The 18,817-nt window shown below is 50.6% G+C and overlaps 1 protein-coding gene across 1 annotated transcript; it reads left to right on the top strand.

Annotated features, from left to right (window-relative positions):
- The first annotated feature begins 2,833 nt into the window (after nt 1–2,833).
- Itgb7 (integrin subunit beta 7) lies at nt 2,834–18,581 on the top strand. The gene is made up of 15 exons (XM_032890930.1): nt 2,834–2,895; nt 6,838–7,041; nt 9,174–9,375; nt 9,461–9,631; nt 10,904–11,145; nt 11,437–11,595; nt 11,813–11,908; nt 12,075–12,164; nt 14,748–14,897; nt 15,731–15,924; nt 16,628–16,851; nt 17,140–17,359; nt 17,506–17,711; nt 17,971–18,131; nt 18,255–18,581. Exons 2-15 carry the CDS (start codon nt 6,841–6,843, stop codon nt 18,360–18,362), a joined length of 2,424 nt encoding a protein of 807 aa, XP_032746821.1. The 5' UTR covers nt 2,834–2,895; nt 6,838–6,840; the 3' UTR covers nt 18,363–18,581.
- The last annotated feature ends 236 nt before the right edge of the window (nt 18,582–18,817 follow it).

Here is an 18,817-nt window from a genome sequence, read left to right on the forward strand (position 1 = left end):
CAGGGCGTGGATCCCTCTAAAGTCACCCAAGTCAGGGGAGTGACCTGCAGGCCTGGAGGAGAAGCTGGGCCCGGTGGTGGAGCTGCTAATGGACTTTATAGTTTTCTTAGGGGAGCAGAATACCAAGTATGATTGGGGGAGGGGGCGGTGGCAAGGGAGGGCTGCACGGTGTGGGAGCCACTCTGAATGGCCTCTCCCCCACCCCCATAGCCAGCAGTGAGTTCTTGCATTAGGTGGGATCCTGTGGATTCATGCTACACCTAGTTATGTATTTGCCGGCTCTGGGCAGTGATCTGAGCTGCCATTTTTTTTTTTTTTTTTTTTTTTTTGCAAATAGTCCCGGCCTGAAAGACCTGCCACACTTAAGCTTTACAGTGTTTTTAGAGTTCGTTTGTTTGAGAAAGGGTCTCACTGTAACTCACCCTGGCCTCCAACTCGAAATCCTCCTCCCTCAACCTCCTGAGTGCTAGATCACAGGCCTGAGACACCACTCTTGGCTCAGTGTGGAACTGAGTCTCAGGGACCTCTCCCATCCTCGGCGACCACACTATCACCTTATGACCCACTCATTGGTGACTTCTCTTTCACCCTGTGACCTCCGTCCCTTCCACAGCCCTCAGGTCACTTCGTCTCCTAATGTTCTTTACCTTCTCCTTCAGGCCTTCACTCTGCCCCATCCCTTTGGAAGACAATTGCCCTCCACCACTGCCCCTTGCTCTCTGTGACTCCCCCTACAGCCCCCACTGAGCCCTGGGACAGCGCTTTCCTTACCTTGCTCCTGGCTTCTCTCCACCGGTGACCTGAGCTATGGGAAGGAGGTGGGTGTGGGACAGGGGAGGCAAGAAGAGGAGGGGGGAAAGCAGAAGAAGAAAGTGAAAGAAGATTTAGAGGAAACCACAGGGCCAGGGGAAAAGAGGGCATTGTCATGGTTACCATCGGTTGAGGGGGAAGGGCAGAAGGTCTGGCTGTTCCTTAACCTGGAGCCAGCTAGGGCTCACCCAGAGGACTCCCCTCCTGTTTCTTCCAGCAGCTCCCCTTTCCGGAGCATCTATTTGCAATAGGAATAGTTTTGCTCTGTGACGACAGCAGGGGAGCCAACAGGACTTGTCTGTGCTCACCGGGAACGTGCTTCCTGTAGGGAACCTCTACCAGCACTGAAGAGCAGCACTGCTCTCAATGGTCAGCTGAGGTCCAGGAGAAAATCCCATTTTTATTTACAGAACTCGTTCTCCCCTTAGTTATCCGACCTCACCCCCAGCTGCTGTTGCTGCACTCTTTCCCAGACTCCACCTCTGTCCTGGCCCCTGGACCCCCAGTGGTACCTGCAGACTTGGCCATCTGCCTCTCTCTGAGTTGCCTACTGAGACCCTTAAAGCCTCTACCTTCTCTCCCCTTAGACCCCTCCCCTCATTCCTACAGATACTGCCTCTCCCTTCCAAGTGATGGAGACTGAACCCAAGGGCTCTTGAGAGCAAGTATCTTCCCCCCACCCCACCCCCGCCCTCATCGTACCAGGTGGTCTCTTAAACAGGCAGCATCTTATTTTTACCACGATCTCAGTGCAGATGAATTAGCAGCCACGGGAAGTTCCCCCCTTCCTAACGTCGTGACCCCCTTAATCCAGTTCCTCACGCTGCAGTGATTCTCCCCCCCCCAAAAACAAAATCATCTTCATTGCTTCTTCATAACTACAATGTCTGCTTCTGTTATGAATCATCGTAACGCCAATATCTGGTATCTCGGATGGTCTTGGGCAACCCCTGTGAAAGGGTTGTTCAACTCCTATGGAGTCGTGACTCACAGGCTTGTGAAACCCTGGTACAGCTAAGGAGTTTTACTACGTCCTGTTCATCCTGTTGACGAGGGACAGCCAGGATTTTTAACTCAGACAGGTTGGCCTCAGAGCCCAAGTAGTTTAGCGGTTAGGAGTTCGAGACTTCTGGGGAAAGACCTCCACGCAATCCAGATTATAATTAGTTAAATTTATTGATACTGGTAGTGGGACAGCAATCTCTGAGCCAACTTAGACACTGTCACTCAAAGGGGGACAAGGAAAGGATTTTTTTTTTTTTTTAAAGATGAAGACCACCACACGGTCTTGAGTATTGGCATAAGCAAGCCAAGAGCTGTTTGGCTCTGCCAAGATTAGGCTGTCAAGGGGACCTCACGGTAGTCCTTGAATGTCTGCACAAGAATGTTAGAGAAAACAAAAAACAACATCAACAACAGCAACAAATACCAGTTACTCCAAAACAAGTACGGATGTATGCTTCTGAGGGGAGGCCAGTGTGTCAGGGTCATTAGGAACTTACCTTCCACGGACTGGTGTCAAAAGACAAATGGCTAGTGGAACCAAGATGGCTACCTAGCATAAAATGTAGTCATCACAACACAATGGTCCCTGAGCTTTCCAAAGGAACGTAAGCCATCTTCCTTCGTGTTTCTTCCTGTCTGATGCCTTCCTCTCTGAGATACTGGAGAGATCATCGATTTTGGAAGGAAGCTGACCTGGATTTAAATTACAGCCCAGCCCCTTGGCTGCCTGTGTGACATTTTGTGAAGTTGGTCTCTCTTTAAATTCTCAGCCTCAATCTCTTCAGTCTGTGGTATGTGTGGGGGCAGGGGTGGGGGCACCGCCACTATCTGACACGGTGCTTGTGACCCTTAATTGTGCTCCTTGATAGTTTAGCACATGAGCAGAGCTTAGTAGATGGGACTTCTAGGTCCTTTCTTTACCCAGCCCTCTCCTATCTGCTCCACCTTCTGATAGATCAGTCACCCTCCGAGAGTCCCCCACCCCAGGGTGTGTCACTTCCTCCTCTGCAGCCTCTAGATCTGTACACAAAGGCTGCTGCTACTGCCACCAGCAGAGGAAGGGCTGCTCCGCCAGCACCTGTGAGTACCATCAGGGCAGCAGCCCACCCTCCTCCTCCCTACTTGTTCCCTACCTCTCTGGAAGAAAGCTGTGATCTGGGCTCTCCAGTGCCCTGTCTAGTCTTGAGGAAGGCTCTGAACCCCTCTTTGCACTCCCGTGGTCCCCGTTATTCCTTTCTCTGCTATCACAGCCTCCTGCTGCTCATCCATTCGTTTCTCCAGGGGAGCCAGAGGGAGGGAAGGAGATCATGATGCTATACATAAGTGTTTTCTGTGAGCCAAGGCTTACCCCAGCCAACATGGGCTTTCTCCCTGTCTGTCCCTGGCTGCTCCTTGCAGCTTGGTGCCTTTTGCACAGTCCAGAATCCTTCCCATTTGGTACTTTAGCCACAGACCTCTCATTCCTGGCCTACTGAGGCTTGAATTACACATGTGCACACTCACACACACTCACACACATGCATGCGTGCACAGCAGGAGACAGACAGCAAGTGGCAAGATATGCATGGATTGCCAAAGAAGGAAGAAGGGGACAGAATTGAGAGGGGCGGGGGAGGCCATGTATGAGTTCAGAGGCCCCTTTAGAAGAGATGGGTGGACTTGATGCCTCTGTCTCTGGAACAGGGTGGAAGTGGAGCCCCATCTATGAGATAAAGTCAAAGCTAAACTTTGTGCTGCAGAGTCTCGAGCCTCCCTGACCACAGCACAGAAAGCACGCAGGTCTGAGGTTTCAGTGAGGCTAAGCCTGGGGTCAGCCTCTCCCTGAGAGCAGAAGCTCTGTAATGTACTACACCCATCTGAGGTCACATGGGTTGGTGAGCAGGATGGGGTGTTCAACGGCTCAGTACCCCACCCTTCCCCACACTCCCTGTAGAGAGCATCAGTTCTTGACCCTGGACCCAGGCTGAGGAGAAGGTGGGTGCTTTTCGGTAGACTCTTGTACACTTCTGGTGACCATGGGAACGCCACAGCACAATCCCTAGGGAGCTGATGCTGTGGATGATTAGCAATGCTGCGAACCAATGATGGCTGCTGGGTGCCCCTGCATGTCTTCCAGAAAGTTCCTAGAGAGTCATATGCACATGTGTGAGAACCGCATGTGCTTTCCTGAGTGTCATGATTAGTAACAGTAGGCCATTAGAAACCAGTATGTTTTGGAGGCTGGAGAGAGCGTTCAGTGGTTAAGAGCACTCGTTGCTCTCACAGAGCATCCAGGGTTGACACCCCCCACCAGCACCCACATATCGCTTAACAACCATCCATAAGTCCAGTGGCAAGGGACCTGACGCCTCTTCTGAGCTCTGAGGGCACGCGTGTAGTGCAACGATTTACATACACATCAAGTAAAAGGAGTAAATCCAACAGCAACAACAAAAACCTAAAAGGAAGGGAAGAAACTATTAAGTTTTTATGTGAAGTTGAAGGTGGAAAGGAGGGGTTTTAACATGCTACACAGACGCTGGGCTAGGCAGCCACATTCATCAGACCCCAAATGATTGAATGTGACGCTCATCACAGTGGGAATTTAAAAGGAAATTCTTGGGGTTTTTTTGACAGTATCTCTCTATGTAGCCCAGGCTGGCTTAGAACTCCTCAAGTAGACCAGGCTGGCCTTAAACTCACAGAGATCCAACCTACCTCTATCTACAGGTCTAGACCGCTAATGCACACACTTAGCTTTATGTCAGTGCCACATCCTTTTGATTATTTATTTTTGATTAATTTGAACGTCTTTTGAGACATGTAGTCTAGGCTGGCCTTGAACCCCTGTTCTCCCGGTGCTGGGATAACAGCATGCATTGCCCCATCCAACACCTTTTATTTTTGAACCATCACCCATTCAGTTTTTATTCATTTTAAAAATTTTTTTCCTTCGAGACAGGGTTTCTCTGTGTGGCCCTGGCTGTCCTGGAACTCAATTGGTAGACCAGGCTGGCTTCTGCCTCTCAGGTCTCTGGGGTTAAAGGTGTGTGCCACCACAGCCAGCTGGGCCTGATCAATTTTTAAAATTAACTAACTAATCAATGTTTGCAGTGCAACCTAGGACCTTACGCATAATCACACTTCCCACCACCGAACTCTCCAGCCACAGAAAATTTGGCTGGGTATGGCCACTCACACCTGTCATCCTAGTACTTGAAAGGGCAAAGCCATGAGTTCAAGGCCAGCCTGGGCTACACAGTGAGGCTCAGGCCAGCCAGGTCCCTGTCTCCAAAACACCAACACCAAAGCAACAACAGAAAAGCAACCGGAGGGTTTGCTTAGTGAGCAAATATGCCTGCAGATGACGAGCCTGCTGCCCTGTCCCACAAGTTGTCCTCTGACCCCCACAAACACGCTATAACATGCTGTGCTCTGTGCATGCTCTCTGCTACCAAGGAGAATAACATGCAAAACAAAACTAAGCTAAATGCACCACGCTGGAGATATAGCAGATATAATGTGACTAAGAGGCTCTTCTCAAGGACTTGGGTTCGGTTTCCATGACAGCTTACAGCCATCTATAACTTCTGCCCTCCAAGGGCACCAGCCACACACGTGGTGCACAGACACAATAATAAAATGAAATATAAATCCCAACATCAAAGGGGGATTTCTTCTTAGGCATCCTTCCTCTGGCTACTGCGTTCCCTGTGTGAAGCCACCTTTCCCTGAGCACACAGGTCCCCATCTCTACTCCTCGCCTCTCTTCCGCTCTTCTAGACTCGAAGGCTGCCGAATAGTTTACTCAATTCCTTCACTTGACAGATATGGAGGCTGAGGCGGGGGAAGTGAGAGGCAGGCAGGGCTCGGTGTGCTACGGAACCATTGAGGGATCTAGGTGGGATAGAACCTGGTGCTGCCTGAACTGCGGCCTGGAAAAGATTGGGGTGCAGATGTTTCTGTTCCAGACTGTCCCGCCCTCTTTCCTTCCTGCCTTCTTTTTGTTTTTGAGAGAGATCTCATTGTATAACCCTGCCTTGCCTGTAGCTCACTGCGAACACCAGGCTGGCCTCAAAAATCACAGAGATCTATCTGTCTCTGCGTCCCACATGTACCACTGGATTAAAAAAAGAAAAGTATGTGGGGGTTGGGGATTTAGCTCAGTGGTAGAGCGCTTGCCTAGCAAGCACAAGGCCCTGGGTTCGGTCCTCAGTTCCAACAACAACAACAACAACAACAACAACAACAACAACAAAAAAGTATGCATACGCAGGTGTATCTGTGTGGATATGTGCATGGGTTCAGATGCCTATGGAAAGGGAGTTACAGGCAGTGGTGAGATGCCTGAAGCAGGCTGGGAATAGAATTCAGGTTTTCCAGAAAACAGTGTGTGGTTTTCCACCCCCTTAGATTTTATTGATTTTTATTTTATGAATATGAGTGCTTCTTACTGTATGTACATCTATGCACCACATGCATGACTTAGAGGCTGAAGAGTATGTTGGATCCTCTGGAACTAGAGATACAGAAAGTTGTGAGCTGGCATACCATGTGGGTGCTACGAATGGAACCCAGGATGGAAGGGCATTTTTTTTTTAAAGATTTTATTATTTCATGTATGTGAGTACACTGTGACTGTCTTCATGCACACCAGAAGAGGGCATCAGATCCCATTACAGATGGTTGTGAGCCACCATGTGATTGCTGGGATTTGAACTCAGGCCCTCTGGAAGAGCAGCCAGTGCTCTTAACCACTGAGCCATCTCCAAAGCTCACAGACCCTTCCTTAAGCTACTCTGTCCACCCTGGGTACCTGAAGCCTATACAAAGGCTGATAGGTCTCTGAGACCCCTCCCTTGCTCTGGCATCTGTCCTTCCCACCATTTTGGAAAAGCTGCTGAATCCATAGAGGGATGTGAAACTGAGGAGAGATCCCGAGTTGGGGTAAGGTGTGGCTTGGCAACCACAAGCTAAGTTTAGAGGACCAGAGCTTGGGCCCTCCCTGAGGACCCATGTGTCTGTCTTTATATTCCATTATAGGCCATGGTGGATTCATCAACTGTTCTCATTTTTCTGCTCGTTCTGGGCGGAGGTCAGAGTGAGTTAGATACCAAGATTACGTCCTCGGGGGAGACCACAGAATGGGAGGATCCTGACCTGTCTCCACAGGGATCCTGCCAGCCAGCTCCATCCTGCCAGAAGTGTATACTCTCACACCCCAGCTGTGCATGGTGCAAGCAACTGGTAAACATGGGTCTGCGGCTCCTGAACACGTGGGGATGCGTGTTGGGTGGGCATATTTGTGATTTTTCTGGGTATACTCCTCAGTCTCACGTGTGGCTGAATTTGGACAGACAGGATTCCGATGTGTGACTCATATGCACATAAGTTTCTGTGCATACGTGGACGGAACCCGTGACCCATGAGCTCAGAGGAAGATGTCCTTGTGGGAGTTCATGCTTCTGCATGTGAGAAAGTGGCCTGTTAAATTCTGTGACAATATGCAACAGAAAAATATCTCTTATGAATTGAGAGGCTTGGAATTCAAGAGCAAAGTGCTGGCCCATTTGGTTCTCTCTGGACGATTTTTCCTGGCTTAGAGATGGGCCACCTTCTTGTTATATTATTACATGGGAGTTGGGGTTTGGGGAGAGGGTCCCTCTGCTGTGGATTCTTTTAAAATGATATTTATTTTATGTGAACGTGTGTTAGTATGTGGATGTGCACCCCATGTCTGCAGGCATCTGTCAAGGACAAAAAAGGGCATTGGATCCCTTAGAAGTGGAGTTACCATGTAAACCACCATTCGGGTGCTGGGAATTGAACTTGTGTTTCTCTGGAAGAGCAGTGAGTGAGGTTAACCACTGAGCCACCTCTCCAGCCCTACCTGTCACATCTGAAGAGGGCACATCCCATCGTGAGGGTCTTACCCTTAGGACTTCACCTAAACCCAACCATTGCCCAAAGGCCTCACCTCACATACCATCACAACGAGAGTTAAAACATTAAACCCAGGTGGGGAATTGTGGCACATGCCTTTAATTCAAGCACTTGGGTGGCAGAGGAAGCAGGTCTCTGTGAGTTCGAACCCAGCCTGGTCTACAACACAGATTCTAGGACAGACAGAGCTACATATTGAGGTTCTGTCTCGACAGTAGTAGATAGATGGATGGATAGATGATAGATAGATAGATAGATAGATAGATAGATAGATAGATAGATAGATAGACAGATGGAGGGACAGACAGACAGAGGGACAGACAGGTAACCACAGAGAATTTGGAAGAAGAATCTAGTCCATAGCAGAATGTGCATGATGGGGCTTCTGAGTCTGCCTCAGGTATGAATGTGTGGATCACTATTTCCCAGCATGCAACTTGGAGAAGGAAGTAAATGAAGGCTTCCAAAAGCCTGTGGACTTAGGTGAGAGTGGTGGGAGGAGGCCAGTGGGAAGGCCTGGGGTACCTGAGGGACCAAGGATGCTGCGGAGTGTGTAATCCTTGCTGGTCAAAAAAATGCTGTTCTTGATGGATGCCTTAAAGAGGAAGTGCTCCAAGAAGAGCTTCAGCGGCAGTCTCTCACAGGAAGATGGAGACTTAGATCAGTGCAGACTTGGTAAGTAAGATATAGGGCACACTGACAGGCAGCCATATTTACAACTGCCTAGAGGGACCAAGAAACCATTGATAGTGAAACTGGAAGATAGACTCTGTAGGCAGGGAGGTAGAGGTTCTAGACAGTGGCTAGAGAGATAAGACTCTGGGGACAGACGCTGATCTGTGTCTACCTCTTCCGTTCCCTAGGGGCTGGCACCAATGCCCACCGAGAAGCCACCTAACCATTTCCTTCCCCTGTGGCTTGTCAGTCAGTGTAGGGTACCAGACATAGTGAGTGTGTGTGTGTGTGTGTGTGCGCGCGCGCGGGCGCGCGGATGTGTCTGTCTTTATCATCCTCCTTCCCAGAAACTGGTGTGATTGACCGACCCCCTTCCTATTTTAATCTGGTCATGCAGGGGAAGTTGGACTACGGGGTGGTTTTTCTGTATCCTTGAGGTCCCAGAGATCTCAACCGGAAGTCTGTGGCTCTAGTGAGAAAGGATAGGTGGGAGGCTGCGGGGAAAGGGGAATTGAGATCAGGAAAAGGGGGAGGGACTGCTACAGGAAGTTGGGTGCTGATGAAGAAGAAAGGACTATAGGTTTTCCACAGTAGCTGTGGAGTACGTGAACTGTGAAAATAAATCAGGGCTCTGGGAAGCTGGTTGAGAACAGAGCGTGATGTGTAGGTGATTGCAGGCGGTGTGGTTTGCAGGATGGTGTTGGTAGTCGGGTTGAGGGCCATGGGAGCTGGGGTTCAGTGTGCCTCCTCTTGGTGTACAGAACTTCACTGCCTCGGGGGAGGCAGAGGCGAGGCGCTGCGCGCGGCGGGAGGAGCTACTGGCCCGTGGGTGCCCCGAGCAGGAGCTGGAGGAGCCGAGAGGCCACCAGGAGGTGCTGCAGGACAGGCCACTCAGCCAAGGAGACCGCGGCGAGGGGGCCACCCAGCTGGCCCCGCAGCGGATCCGCGTCACGTTGCGACCAGGTGAGTCTCGGGCGGCACAGGGTGCAGGTCTGTGCTGGCCTCGAATGCATTGGGCTGCAGAATCGAGCCTCCCCTTCTCTATCAGGGGAGCCCCAGAAATTCCGGGTCCGCTTTCTCCGAGCTGCGGGATATCCCGTGGACCTGTACTACCTTATGGACCTGAGCTATTCAATGAAGGACGACTTGGAACGTGTGCGCCAGCTCGGGCAAGCCCTGCTGCTCCGGCTGCGGGAGGTCACCCATTCTGTGCGCATAGGTGAGCATGTGCTACCCAGACCCTGCCAGCCCTTGTCACTACCTTTAGCTTCTACCACCACCTTAGAATCTCCCAGTATTTAACAGACTCGACTGTTGGATCTTGACATCTCTCCCAAGAGATACTCATCTAGGTCTAAGCTCGAGGGCCTTTAGGATTGACCGTTGGAGGATCCCATGCTGTACACGAAGGCCAGCTGAGGCGCAGAATCTAAGAGACTGTTCACACAGACATCCGCCCACCTGGACACTACCCTTATGCTACCTACCATCTCAACACAGTGTTTCTGGATAATCTAGATGCAACGTTCCTGTTCCTCATTCTGTAATGATTTTTCCCCCCATGGTTCAAAGGCGCCCCCTTGCCAGGTGGTGGTGATGCACACCTTTAATCCCAGCATTCAGGAGGCAGAGGCAGATAGAGCTCTGAGTTTGAGCACAGCCTGGTCTACAGAGCCACTTCCAGGACAGGCGACATAGAGAGACCTTGAATCAAAATAAACAAGCCCCCTCCAAAACACCTGCTCTGTGACACCTGCTGCTTCTACATTCTTTTCGTTCGTTCTTTCTTTTATTCTTTCTTTCTTTCTTTTTTTTTTGTTTTTGTTTTCTTTTTTTCGGAGCTGGGGACCGAACCCAGGGCCTTGTGCTTGCTAGGCAAGCGCTCTACCGCTGAACTAAATCCCCAACCCCCTTTCTTTTTTTTTTAAAGATCTATTCATTTATTATATATAAGTACACCAGAAGAGGGCATCGGATCTCTTTACAGATGGTTGTGAGCCACCATGTGGTTGCTGGGAATTGAACTCAGGACCTCTGGAAGAGCAGTCGGTGCTCTTAACCACTGAGCCATCTCTCCAGCCCGGCATTGTTGTTCTTATGGGGATTCAAGCCTTTTCAGCTCCTTCAATCCTTTCTCTAATGCTTCTACATTCTTTTTTTTTTTTCCCTTTGGTTCTTTTTTTTGGAGCTGGGGCCCGAACCCAGGGCCTTGCGCTTCCTAGGCAAGCGCTCTACCACTGAGCTAAATCCCCAACCCATGCTTCTACATTCTTGACCCTGGTAGCCTCAACCTCTAGGAAGCCTGGCTGCTGCTGTTGGGTCCTCCTCTTCATCTCCCCCATTCCCATGTTTTTGAGCCACATTTTCGTCCTCGCCGTACCAGGTCCCTGTCATCTAGGTGTAACCTCCTGTCTGAGTGTTTAGCAGGGACTCTTACATCCCATCGACACCCTGTGACCCCTGGCATGGCCTCATTGCTTTCCGCTTGCAGGTTTTGGCTCCTTTGTGGACAAAACGGTGCTACCCTTTGTAAGCACAGTGCCCTCCAAGCTTAACCACCCATGCCCCAGCCGGTTGGAGCGCTGTCAGGCACCCTTCAGCTATCACCACGTGTTGCCCCTCACCAGGGATGCTCAAGCCTTCGAGAGAGAGGTGGGACGCCAGAACGTCTCTGGCAACCTGGACTCACCCGAAGGAGGCTTTGATGCCATTTTACAGGCTGCTCTTTGCCAGGTGAGATGGGGTTAGAATCGGAGCCCAGGAGCTGTCTGGGGCTAGGACTGGCTGTGACAGGTATGAGGTCCATCCATATCACCTCACTGAGGTGTGCGTGCTTACCCTAACAGTTATCTGGTAAGGTTATGCTATCCTGAAGAAGAGGCACCTTTCCCAGAGCTTGGAGCAGAGAATTAGAGATGGGAAGGGGGGACAGACAAACCAACTTAGAACCATCCTTCCGATTTCTTCGACTGGGGTGGCTCAAATGCCACGGCCAGGTATACAGGCTGCCCCCTTACCCCTCAGGAGCAGATTGGCTGGAGAAATGTGTCCCGGCTTCTGGTGTTCACTTCAGACGATACGTTCCACACAGCCGGGGATGGGAAACTGGGTGGCATTTTCATGCCCAGTGATGGGCGGTGCCACCTGGACAGCAACGGTGTCTACACTAACAGCGCAGAGTTTGTGAGTCCTCCCTCCCTCCCCCATCTGAGCCTCAGCTCTTCTTTCTGGACTCTTTGGCTCTCATGATTCTCACCGGATAGCATCCCGTGACACTGCCGTCTTTCGGGGTCTCTCCTGCTAGTGGGATTCTGGGTCCTGGCTTTCTTTGTTCAATCTGAGCTTACTTGGCACACTGGAGGGAGACCAGCAACAGTCGCCTGTTCCTTCCTTGCCTCAGGACTATCCCTCTGTGGGCCAAGTAGCCCAGGCTCTCACAGCAGCGAATATCCAACCTATCTTCGCTGTCACCGGCGCAACACTGCCCGTGTATCAGGTGAGAGTTCTCTGAGGAAAGGCCTCCAGTCCCCTCATTTCTTAGCCCCTGACTCCTCCCACACAACTCTTTCAGACCGCCCCCACCCCGCCCCCTCCCGCGCTTGCGCAGGAGCCCATTCTCTTAAAGCTTTATTCACCGTCTCTCTCCCCTCTTCCCAACACAGGAGCTGAGCCAGTTGATTCCCAAGTCTGCTGTCGGGGAGCTCAGCGAAGACTCCAGCAATGTGGTGCAGCTCATCATGGATGCTTACGACGTGAGTGGAGAGTAGGGGGTAGAGGCAGGGCAGGGGAGAGGGAGAAGGGTCCTCCGGGCATAGCTAAGAGTATGAGAGAACTTTGGGTTCTGCACTTTCGCAGTTCCTACCTACAGTTTGCACATGACTGCCCTTAGCTGTTCGTATACTCACATCCACAAATGTAATTATATGTTGTTGTTGTTGTTGTTGTTTTTTGCATATGGAAGATTGAACCTAAGGTTTTGTTGTGTTAGGCTATCACTCTGCCGCCAAACTACATTCCTTGCTGAGCCATAAGTCTATCACTTTTTATTAGTGTAAAAAATATGTAAGGACCGCTGGAGAGAAGGCTCAGCGGTTAAGAGCACTGACTGCCCTTCCAGAGGTCCTGAGTTCAATTCCCAGTAACCACATGGTGGCTCACAACCCTCTGTGATGGGATCTGATGCCCTCTTCTGGTGTCTGAAGACAGCTACAGTATACCTAAAATAAAATCTTTTTTTAAAAAAAGGATAAGAACATACATGCAGACAAAACATCCATATACATAAAATAACTTAAACATTTAAAAATGTAATATTTATACATACATATAATGTGTTTGGACCAAATCTACCACCCTGTTCTCTCCTCTACAGTTCACCACTAGACATCTACCATTTCCCCCTCTTGACTTCACATGATCTTTTTCTTTTTTGAGTATCCATGACTCCATTTAGTGTTACATGTATATAGACGAGTGTATATGTATGTACACGCATGTGCAAACATGTAGGTTTTTTGTTGTTGTTGTGTTTGTTTGTTTGGGTTTCTTTGAGACAGGGTTTTTCCATGTAGCCCAGGCTGTCCCGGAACTCACTGTGTAGCCCCGGCTGGCCTTGAACTCAGCGATCTGCCAGCCTCTGCCTCCTGAGCACTGGGCTCAAAGGTGTGTGTGCCCTTACCACTCGGCTGAAAAAAATTCTTGTAATTTGTAATCTATTATTTTGTGTTTGTGTGCACGTGTGCACGTGAGGTAGGCGTACATGAGTACCACAGTGCATATATAAGGCCAGAGTCAAGTTTGTGGGGTTAGTGCTCCCTTTGGACCGTTATGTTAAGGGTTCTGGGGATCTAACTAATCCAGGCTCTGGGCTGACCTGGCAAGTGCGTTTACTTGCTGAGGTGCCTCGCTGGTCAGAGCCTCACTGGTCAGAGCCTCGCTGGTCAGAGCCTCGCTTTTTATTTGGAGGCGTCGTGTATGTAGCATTGATCTGATTGGTCTACCCATACTCTTGCTTGGATTACCTTAGATTACCATCCTGTGTCACTGGGTCCTGCACCCCACCTGCTTCATAACTATTATCACCCCCATTTTACTGAGGCAATAGAGACAGGAAGCTAAGCATAAAGAATGGGGGACTCAGAGCTCACACTACATTTGTAACAAATCAGGGACAGAATTTTATAGAGCTTGAGTGTCTCTGAGCAGGAGGCTCATTTCTGCTCTAGACTGCAGATCTCTTTTTACTTTTCATTTATTTTATTTAAAGACTTATTTATTTATTATATATAAGTACACTGTCGCTGTCTTCAGACACACCAGAAGAGGGCATCAGATCCCACTACAGACGGTTGTGAGCCACCATGTGGTTACTGGGATTTGAACTCAGGACCTCTGGGAGAGCAGTCAGTGCTCTTAACCGCTGAGCCATCTCTCCAGCCCCCTACTTTTTATTTTTTTTAATTACAGGGTCTCTCTATGTAGCCCTGGCTGTCCTGGAACTCGTTGTGTAAACCAGGCTGGCCTTGAACTCACAGGGTCTCCTCTCCCCCATTCGGGGAGTCAAGGTGCCTAGCACCTTGCCTGGCTGTACTACATTTAATATCAAGGACCATATTATTATCTGGATGTGGTGTCACATGCCTGCCACTTCACACCTGGGAGGCAGAGACAGGAGGAATTTCCAAGGCCAGCTTGGGCTACAGGAGACCCTGACGTAATAAGCAAGAACAATGTGTCCTTGACCTCGGTGAAATGAGTGGAGATACAGAACTTAGTGGTTGCTTGCCCGGCATACCCAACGCCAATCTCTTGACCGTGGCGGGAAGTCTTGAGACAGTGCTGGCCTTTGCAGAGTAACCACACCGAAACCACGTCTGCCCGGTGGATCTTACCCACCATGGCTGTGTGTTCTGGTTTGGGTTTGATTGACAAACACACTGACCGCATGGACTGTCACACTGTGGCCCGGGTAGGTCTAGCCCTTGGGTGTTCCAAGATGGTTCTTCTTTCAGAAATGACTTCTTTTATTAATTAATTAATTAATTTATTTATTTATTTATTATATATAAGTACACTGTAGCTGTCTTCAGACACAGCAGAGGAGGGCATCAGATCCCATTACAGATGGTTGTTAGCCACCATGTGGTTGCTGGGATTTGAACTCAGGACCTCTGGAAGAGCAGTCGGTGCTCTTAACCACTGAGCCATCTCTCCAGCCCCAGAAATGACTTCTAACTGTGCAGAAGGGATCAGGTGTGACTGTGAGGGCAGGAAGCGGGGTGCGTCGGGGGAGGGGCTTGCTTTCACACGATGACATCCTCGCTCTCTTTCCACAGAACCTGTCATCCACCGTGACTCTTGAACACTCTTCGCTCCCACCTGGAGTCAGCATCTCTTTCGAGTCTCACTGTAGGGGTCCTGAGAAGAGTGAGGGTGAGGCTGGGGACCGGCGGGGACAGTGCAATCATGTCCGAGTCAACCAGATGGTAAGAGCCAGCCAGCCAGCCCAGCTGCAATAGATATGATTTCCCACTTACCTCCACGGGGGAGAAGTGGGCGTGGAAGTGGGAAACAAGCAGAAGAACCCATGGGATCGCCATTGAGGAGGGGTGCACTTTCACTTGTTCTTAGTTTGCTAAGGGCCAGGATTCTGTGTGGTTGGTGGACTCTGTGTGTGTATGTGTGTCTGTGTGCGTCTGTACATGAGGGTGTGTATAGCTTTGTCTGGTCCTCCTGTCTTCAGTGTGTGAGGATGTGTGTGTGTACCAGAGGTGGTGTGTGTACATGAGTGTGTATGTACATGAGGGCGTGTGTGTGCACAGCTTTGTCTGGTCCTCCTGTCTTCAGTGTGTGAGGATGTGTGTGTGTACCAGAGGTGGTGTGTGTACATGAGTGTGTATGTACATGAGGGCGTGTGTGTGCACAGCTTTGTCTGGTCCTCCTGTCTTCAGTGTGTGAGGATGTGTGTGTGTGTGTAGGACATGAGTGTGTGTGTACAGTGTGCACAGCAGTCTGGTCCCTGTCTGTGTGGGAGTGTGTGTGTGGTGTGTGTGCATGAGTGTGTGTACATGAGGGCGTGTGTGCACAGCTTTGTCTGGTCCTCCTGTCTTCAGTGTGTGAGGATGTGTGTGTGTACCAGAGGTGGTGTGTGTACATGAGTGTGTGTGTACATGAGGGTGTGTGTGCACAGCTTTGTCTGGTCTTCCTGTCTTCAGTGTGTGAGGATGTGTGTGTGTACCAGAGGTGGTGTGTGTACATGAGTGTGTATGTACATGAGGGCGTGTGTGTGCACAGCTTTGTCTGGTCTTCCTGTCTTCAGGTGGATTTCTGGGTCACTCTTCAAGCCTCTCACTGCCTCCCTGAAGCCCATGTCCTACGGCTCTGGGCCCTTGGCTTCTCAGAGGAGTTGACTGTGGAGCTGCACACACTGTGTGACTGCAATTGTAGTGATGCCCAGCCTCGCGCTCCTTACTGCAGCGATGGACAGGGGGACCTTCAATGCGGGATATGCAGGTGAGGGTTCTATAGACTCCTTTAGCTCCCAGCAAGTGGCTGTCACCTTTATTTCTCCTTTGCTTTCTGTTCACCTGGAGTCACCTAGATATCTATCGCAGGACTCTACCTGAATGTCATACCCCGAAGCTTCCCATAGATGCTAAGGCTTTCACTTTGACCTGAGTCCCCTGCCCCCTTGACCCTTGGTACACTTCTATATCAGTTTGTTTCAGCTGCTCTGTATCCTCCCCTTTTTAAAAAAGATTATTTATTTATTTTACACCGTCACTGTCCTCAGACACACCAGAAGAGGGCATCAGATCCCATTACAGATGGTTGTGGGCCACCATGTGGTTGCTGGGAATTGAACTCAGGACCTCTGGATGAGCAGTCAGTGCTCTTAACTGCTGAGCCATCTCTCCAGCCCTCTGTCTCCTTCCTTGAGAACATGGCCTTAGTGCAATGGTTCTCAATCTTCCTAACACTGCAACCCTTTAATAGAGTTCATAAAATTATTTTTCACTTCGTAACTATAATTTTGCTACTGTTATGAACTGTAAATATCTGTGCTTTCCCATGGTCTTAGGAGACCCCTATGAAAGGGCCATTTGACTCCCAAAGGGTTGCAACCCACAGGTCAAAAACTGCTGACCTAGGATATTTTGAGAGACAGATCAGAGAAGATTGAACTCTGACCCACCCCTCTGCTTTCCCCTCCCAGCTGTGCCCCTGGCCGCCTTGGTCAGCTGTGTGAATGCTCAGAGGCTGACCTGTCCTCCCCAGATTTGGAATCTGGTTGCCGGGCCCCCAATGGGACAGGGCCCCTGTGCAGCGGGAAGGGTCGATGCCAATGTGGACGCTGCAGTTGCAGTGGACAGAGCTCTGGGCGTCTGTGCGAGTGTGATGATGCCAGCTGTGAGCGACACGAGGGCATCCTCTGTGGAGGTACCTAGAGCCTTTGGGATGAGGGGGAGGAGGGGGAGGAGGAGGAAGGGGGGGGTAGGGGAGGAAATGAGGGAGGGGAAGAAGTGGGGGAGGAGGGAGGGAGGGGGGAAGGGAGGGAGGGAGGGGGAGGAGGGCTTTCTAGGGTACTTATGACTCTGAGAGTAAACTTCAAAGACTGTAGTATATGAGTCAGAGGATGTGTCTGGCAGAGTTAGCACAGACTGTGGAAATATGCTGTGCTAATTGTGTGTGAGAATTGTGGTCACCCTCTGCCTGGCTCTTCTCTAGGCTTTGGCCACTGCCAGTGTGGAGTGTGTCACTGCCATGCCAACCGCACTGGCAGAGCATGTGAGTGCAGTGAGAGTGTGGACAGCTGCGTCAGTCCTGAAGGAGGGCTCTGCAGTGGGCATGGTGACTGCAAATGCAACCGTTGCCAGTGCCTGGATGGCTACTTCGGGGCTCTGTGTGACCAGTGCCTAGGCTGCAAGTCACCATGTGAGCAATACAGGTGAGGCCTTTCTTTCATCTCAGGATTTGGGGCAGTGAAGCTTGCTGAGAATTCCTGCCTGCCTGTTCTCCTTGAGGGTGTGTGGTAAGGGCTGGTTGGTAACAGCTGCCCAGATGTGAATCCATTGATTGGCATTCACCGGACAGGGACTGTGCGGAGTGCGGGGCGTTTGGTACGGGTCCCCTGGCAGCCAACTGCAGCGTGGCTTGTGCTGACGTGAATGTGACCTTGACCTTGGCCCCCAATTTGGATGATGGTTGGTGCAAAGAGAGGACGCTAGACAACCAGCTGTTCTTCTTCCTGGTGGAGAATTCGGCCAGAGGGGTCATACTGAGAGTGAGACCCCAAGAGAGTAAGTGGGCAGAGACACCATGTATATGATAAGTGGAGCCTACCAGGCAGGATCTCAGAATTGGGGATGTAAGATAAGGGCAATGGGTTTGAAACAGCTGCAAACCTAGGGCAGATGCAGAGGGAATGTGACTAAGGCCCTAGGAGGGAGGACAGCCTTCAGCTCTGCTGGGTCCTCGATTTTAATGACAGGGCCGGGGAGGCTGGACACCCTTGGGTAGGGTAACTGTGGATCGGCCTTTATGCCTTGTCTCCATCAGAGGGAGCAGACCACACCCGTGCCATCATATTGGGCTGCGTAGGGGGCATTGTGGCAGTGGGATTAGGGCTGGTCCTGGCTTACCGGCTCTCCGTGGAAGTCTATGACCGCCTTGAGTACAGCCGCTTTGAGAAGGAGAGGCAGCAACTCAACTGGAAGCAGGTGAGGCCAGCTCTAAAGCTTCTCATGCCAAGTCCCCCCCTCAGCACAACCAGGCCTTCTAGATTTGGCCTCATGGGGAGAGCCTGAGAGGTGTTCTTACACTGTGCAATGTTTCCTCCACAGGACAGCAATCCTCTCTACAAAAGTGCGGTCACAACTACCGTCAACCCCCGCTTCCAAGGGGGCGACAAACAGTCGCTGTCCCTCCCTCTGACCCAGGAGGCTGACTGACTTAGGATTCTTGTCTTGGAGGACAGTGGGGGCAGTAGGGCAGGGGCAGTGTCTGTTGCAAAGTTTTTTTCAGAGTGGCCTTCAGAGGGCAGCGTAACCACGGCAACAGCTACCCCACGTGAAGGGCTGGTCCTTCCACCATAAAGTTCTGCCTCAGACTTCCGGCCTGTGGCCTGTACTTCACCCCGGGACAAAACCAGAAACAAATAAACAAACAAAACAAAAAAACCAGACTCTGTAGCCTGGGTCTCTCACCTGAGCCGGTGGAGTCTTGGATGACGGAGGCACTACCTTTGAAGGGACCCTGCCTGGCAGGCGTCAGACCTGATTCTGTCAGGCTGTTGAGAGCCTTGTATTTTTTTATTATTTCTAAATAGCGGAAATGGTATGTTTTTTGCCTCTACCTGATGTTTCTCTATGGAAAAAAAGATGTTTTAACAGGGCAGTTGGCCCTG

The sequence above is a fragment of the Rattus rattus genome, chromosome 1, assembly GCF_011064425.1.
Source record: "Rattus rattus isolate New Zealand chromosome 1, Rrattus_CSIRO_v1, whole genome shotgun sequence".
In the NCBI taxonomy this organism is placed as follows: domain Eukaryota; kingdom Metazoa; phylum Chordata; class Mammalia; order Rodentia; family Muridae; genus Rattus; species Rattus rattus.

What these genes read in the sequence shown, in the direction of transcription:
- Itgb7 (XM_032890930.1), top strand. Translation starts at nt 6,841, where the DNA reads ATGGTGGATTCATCAACTGTTCTCATTTTTCTGCTCGTTCTGGGCGGA. An exon ending in CCGCGTCACGTTGCGACCAG is followed by an intron (nt 9,376 to 9,460) that starts GTGAGTCTCGGG and finishes CTTCTCTATCAG; the next exon opens with GGGAGCCCCAGAAATTCCGG. An exon ending in CACCCATTCTGTGCGCATAG is followed by an intron (nt 9,632 to 10,903) that starts GTGAGCATGTGC and finishes TTCCGCTTGCAG; the next exon opens with GTTTTGGCTCCTTTGTGGAC.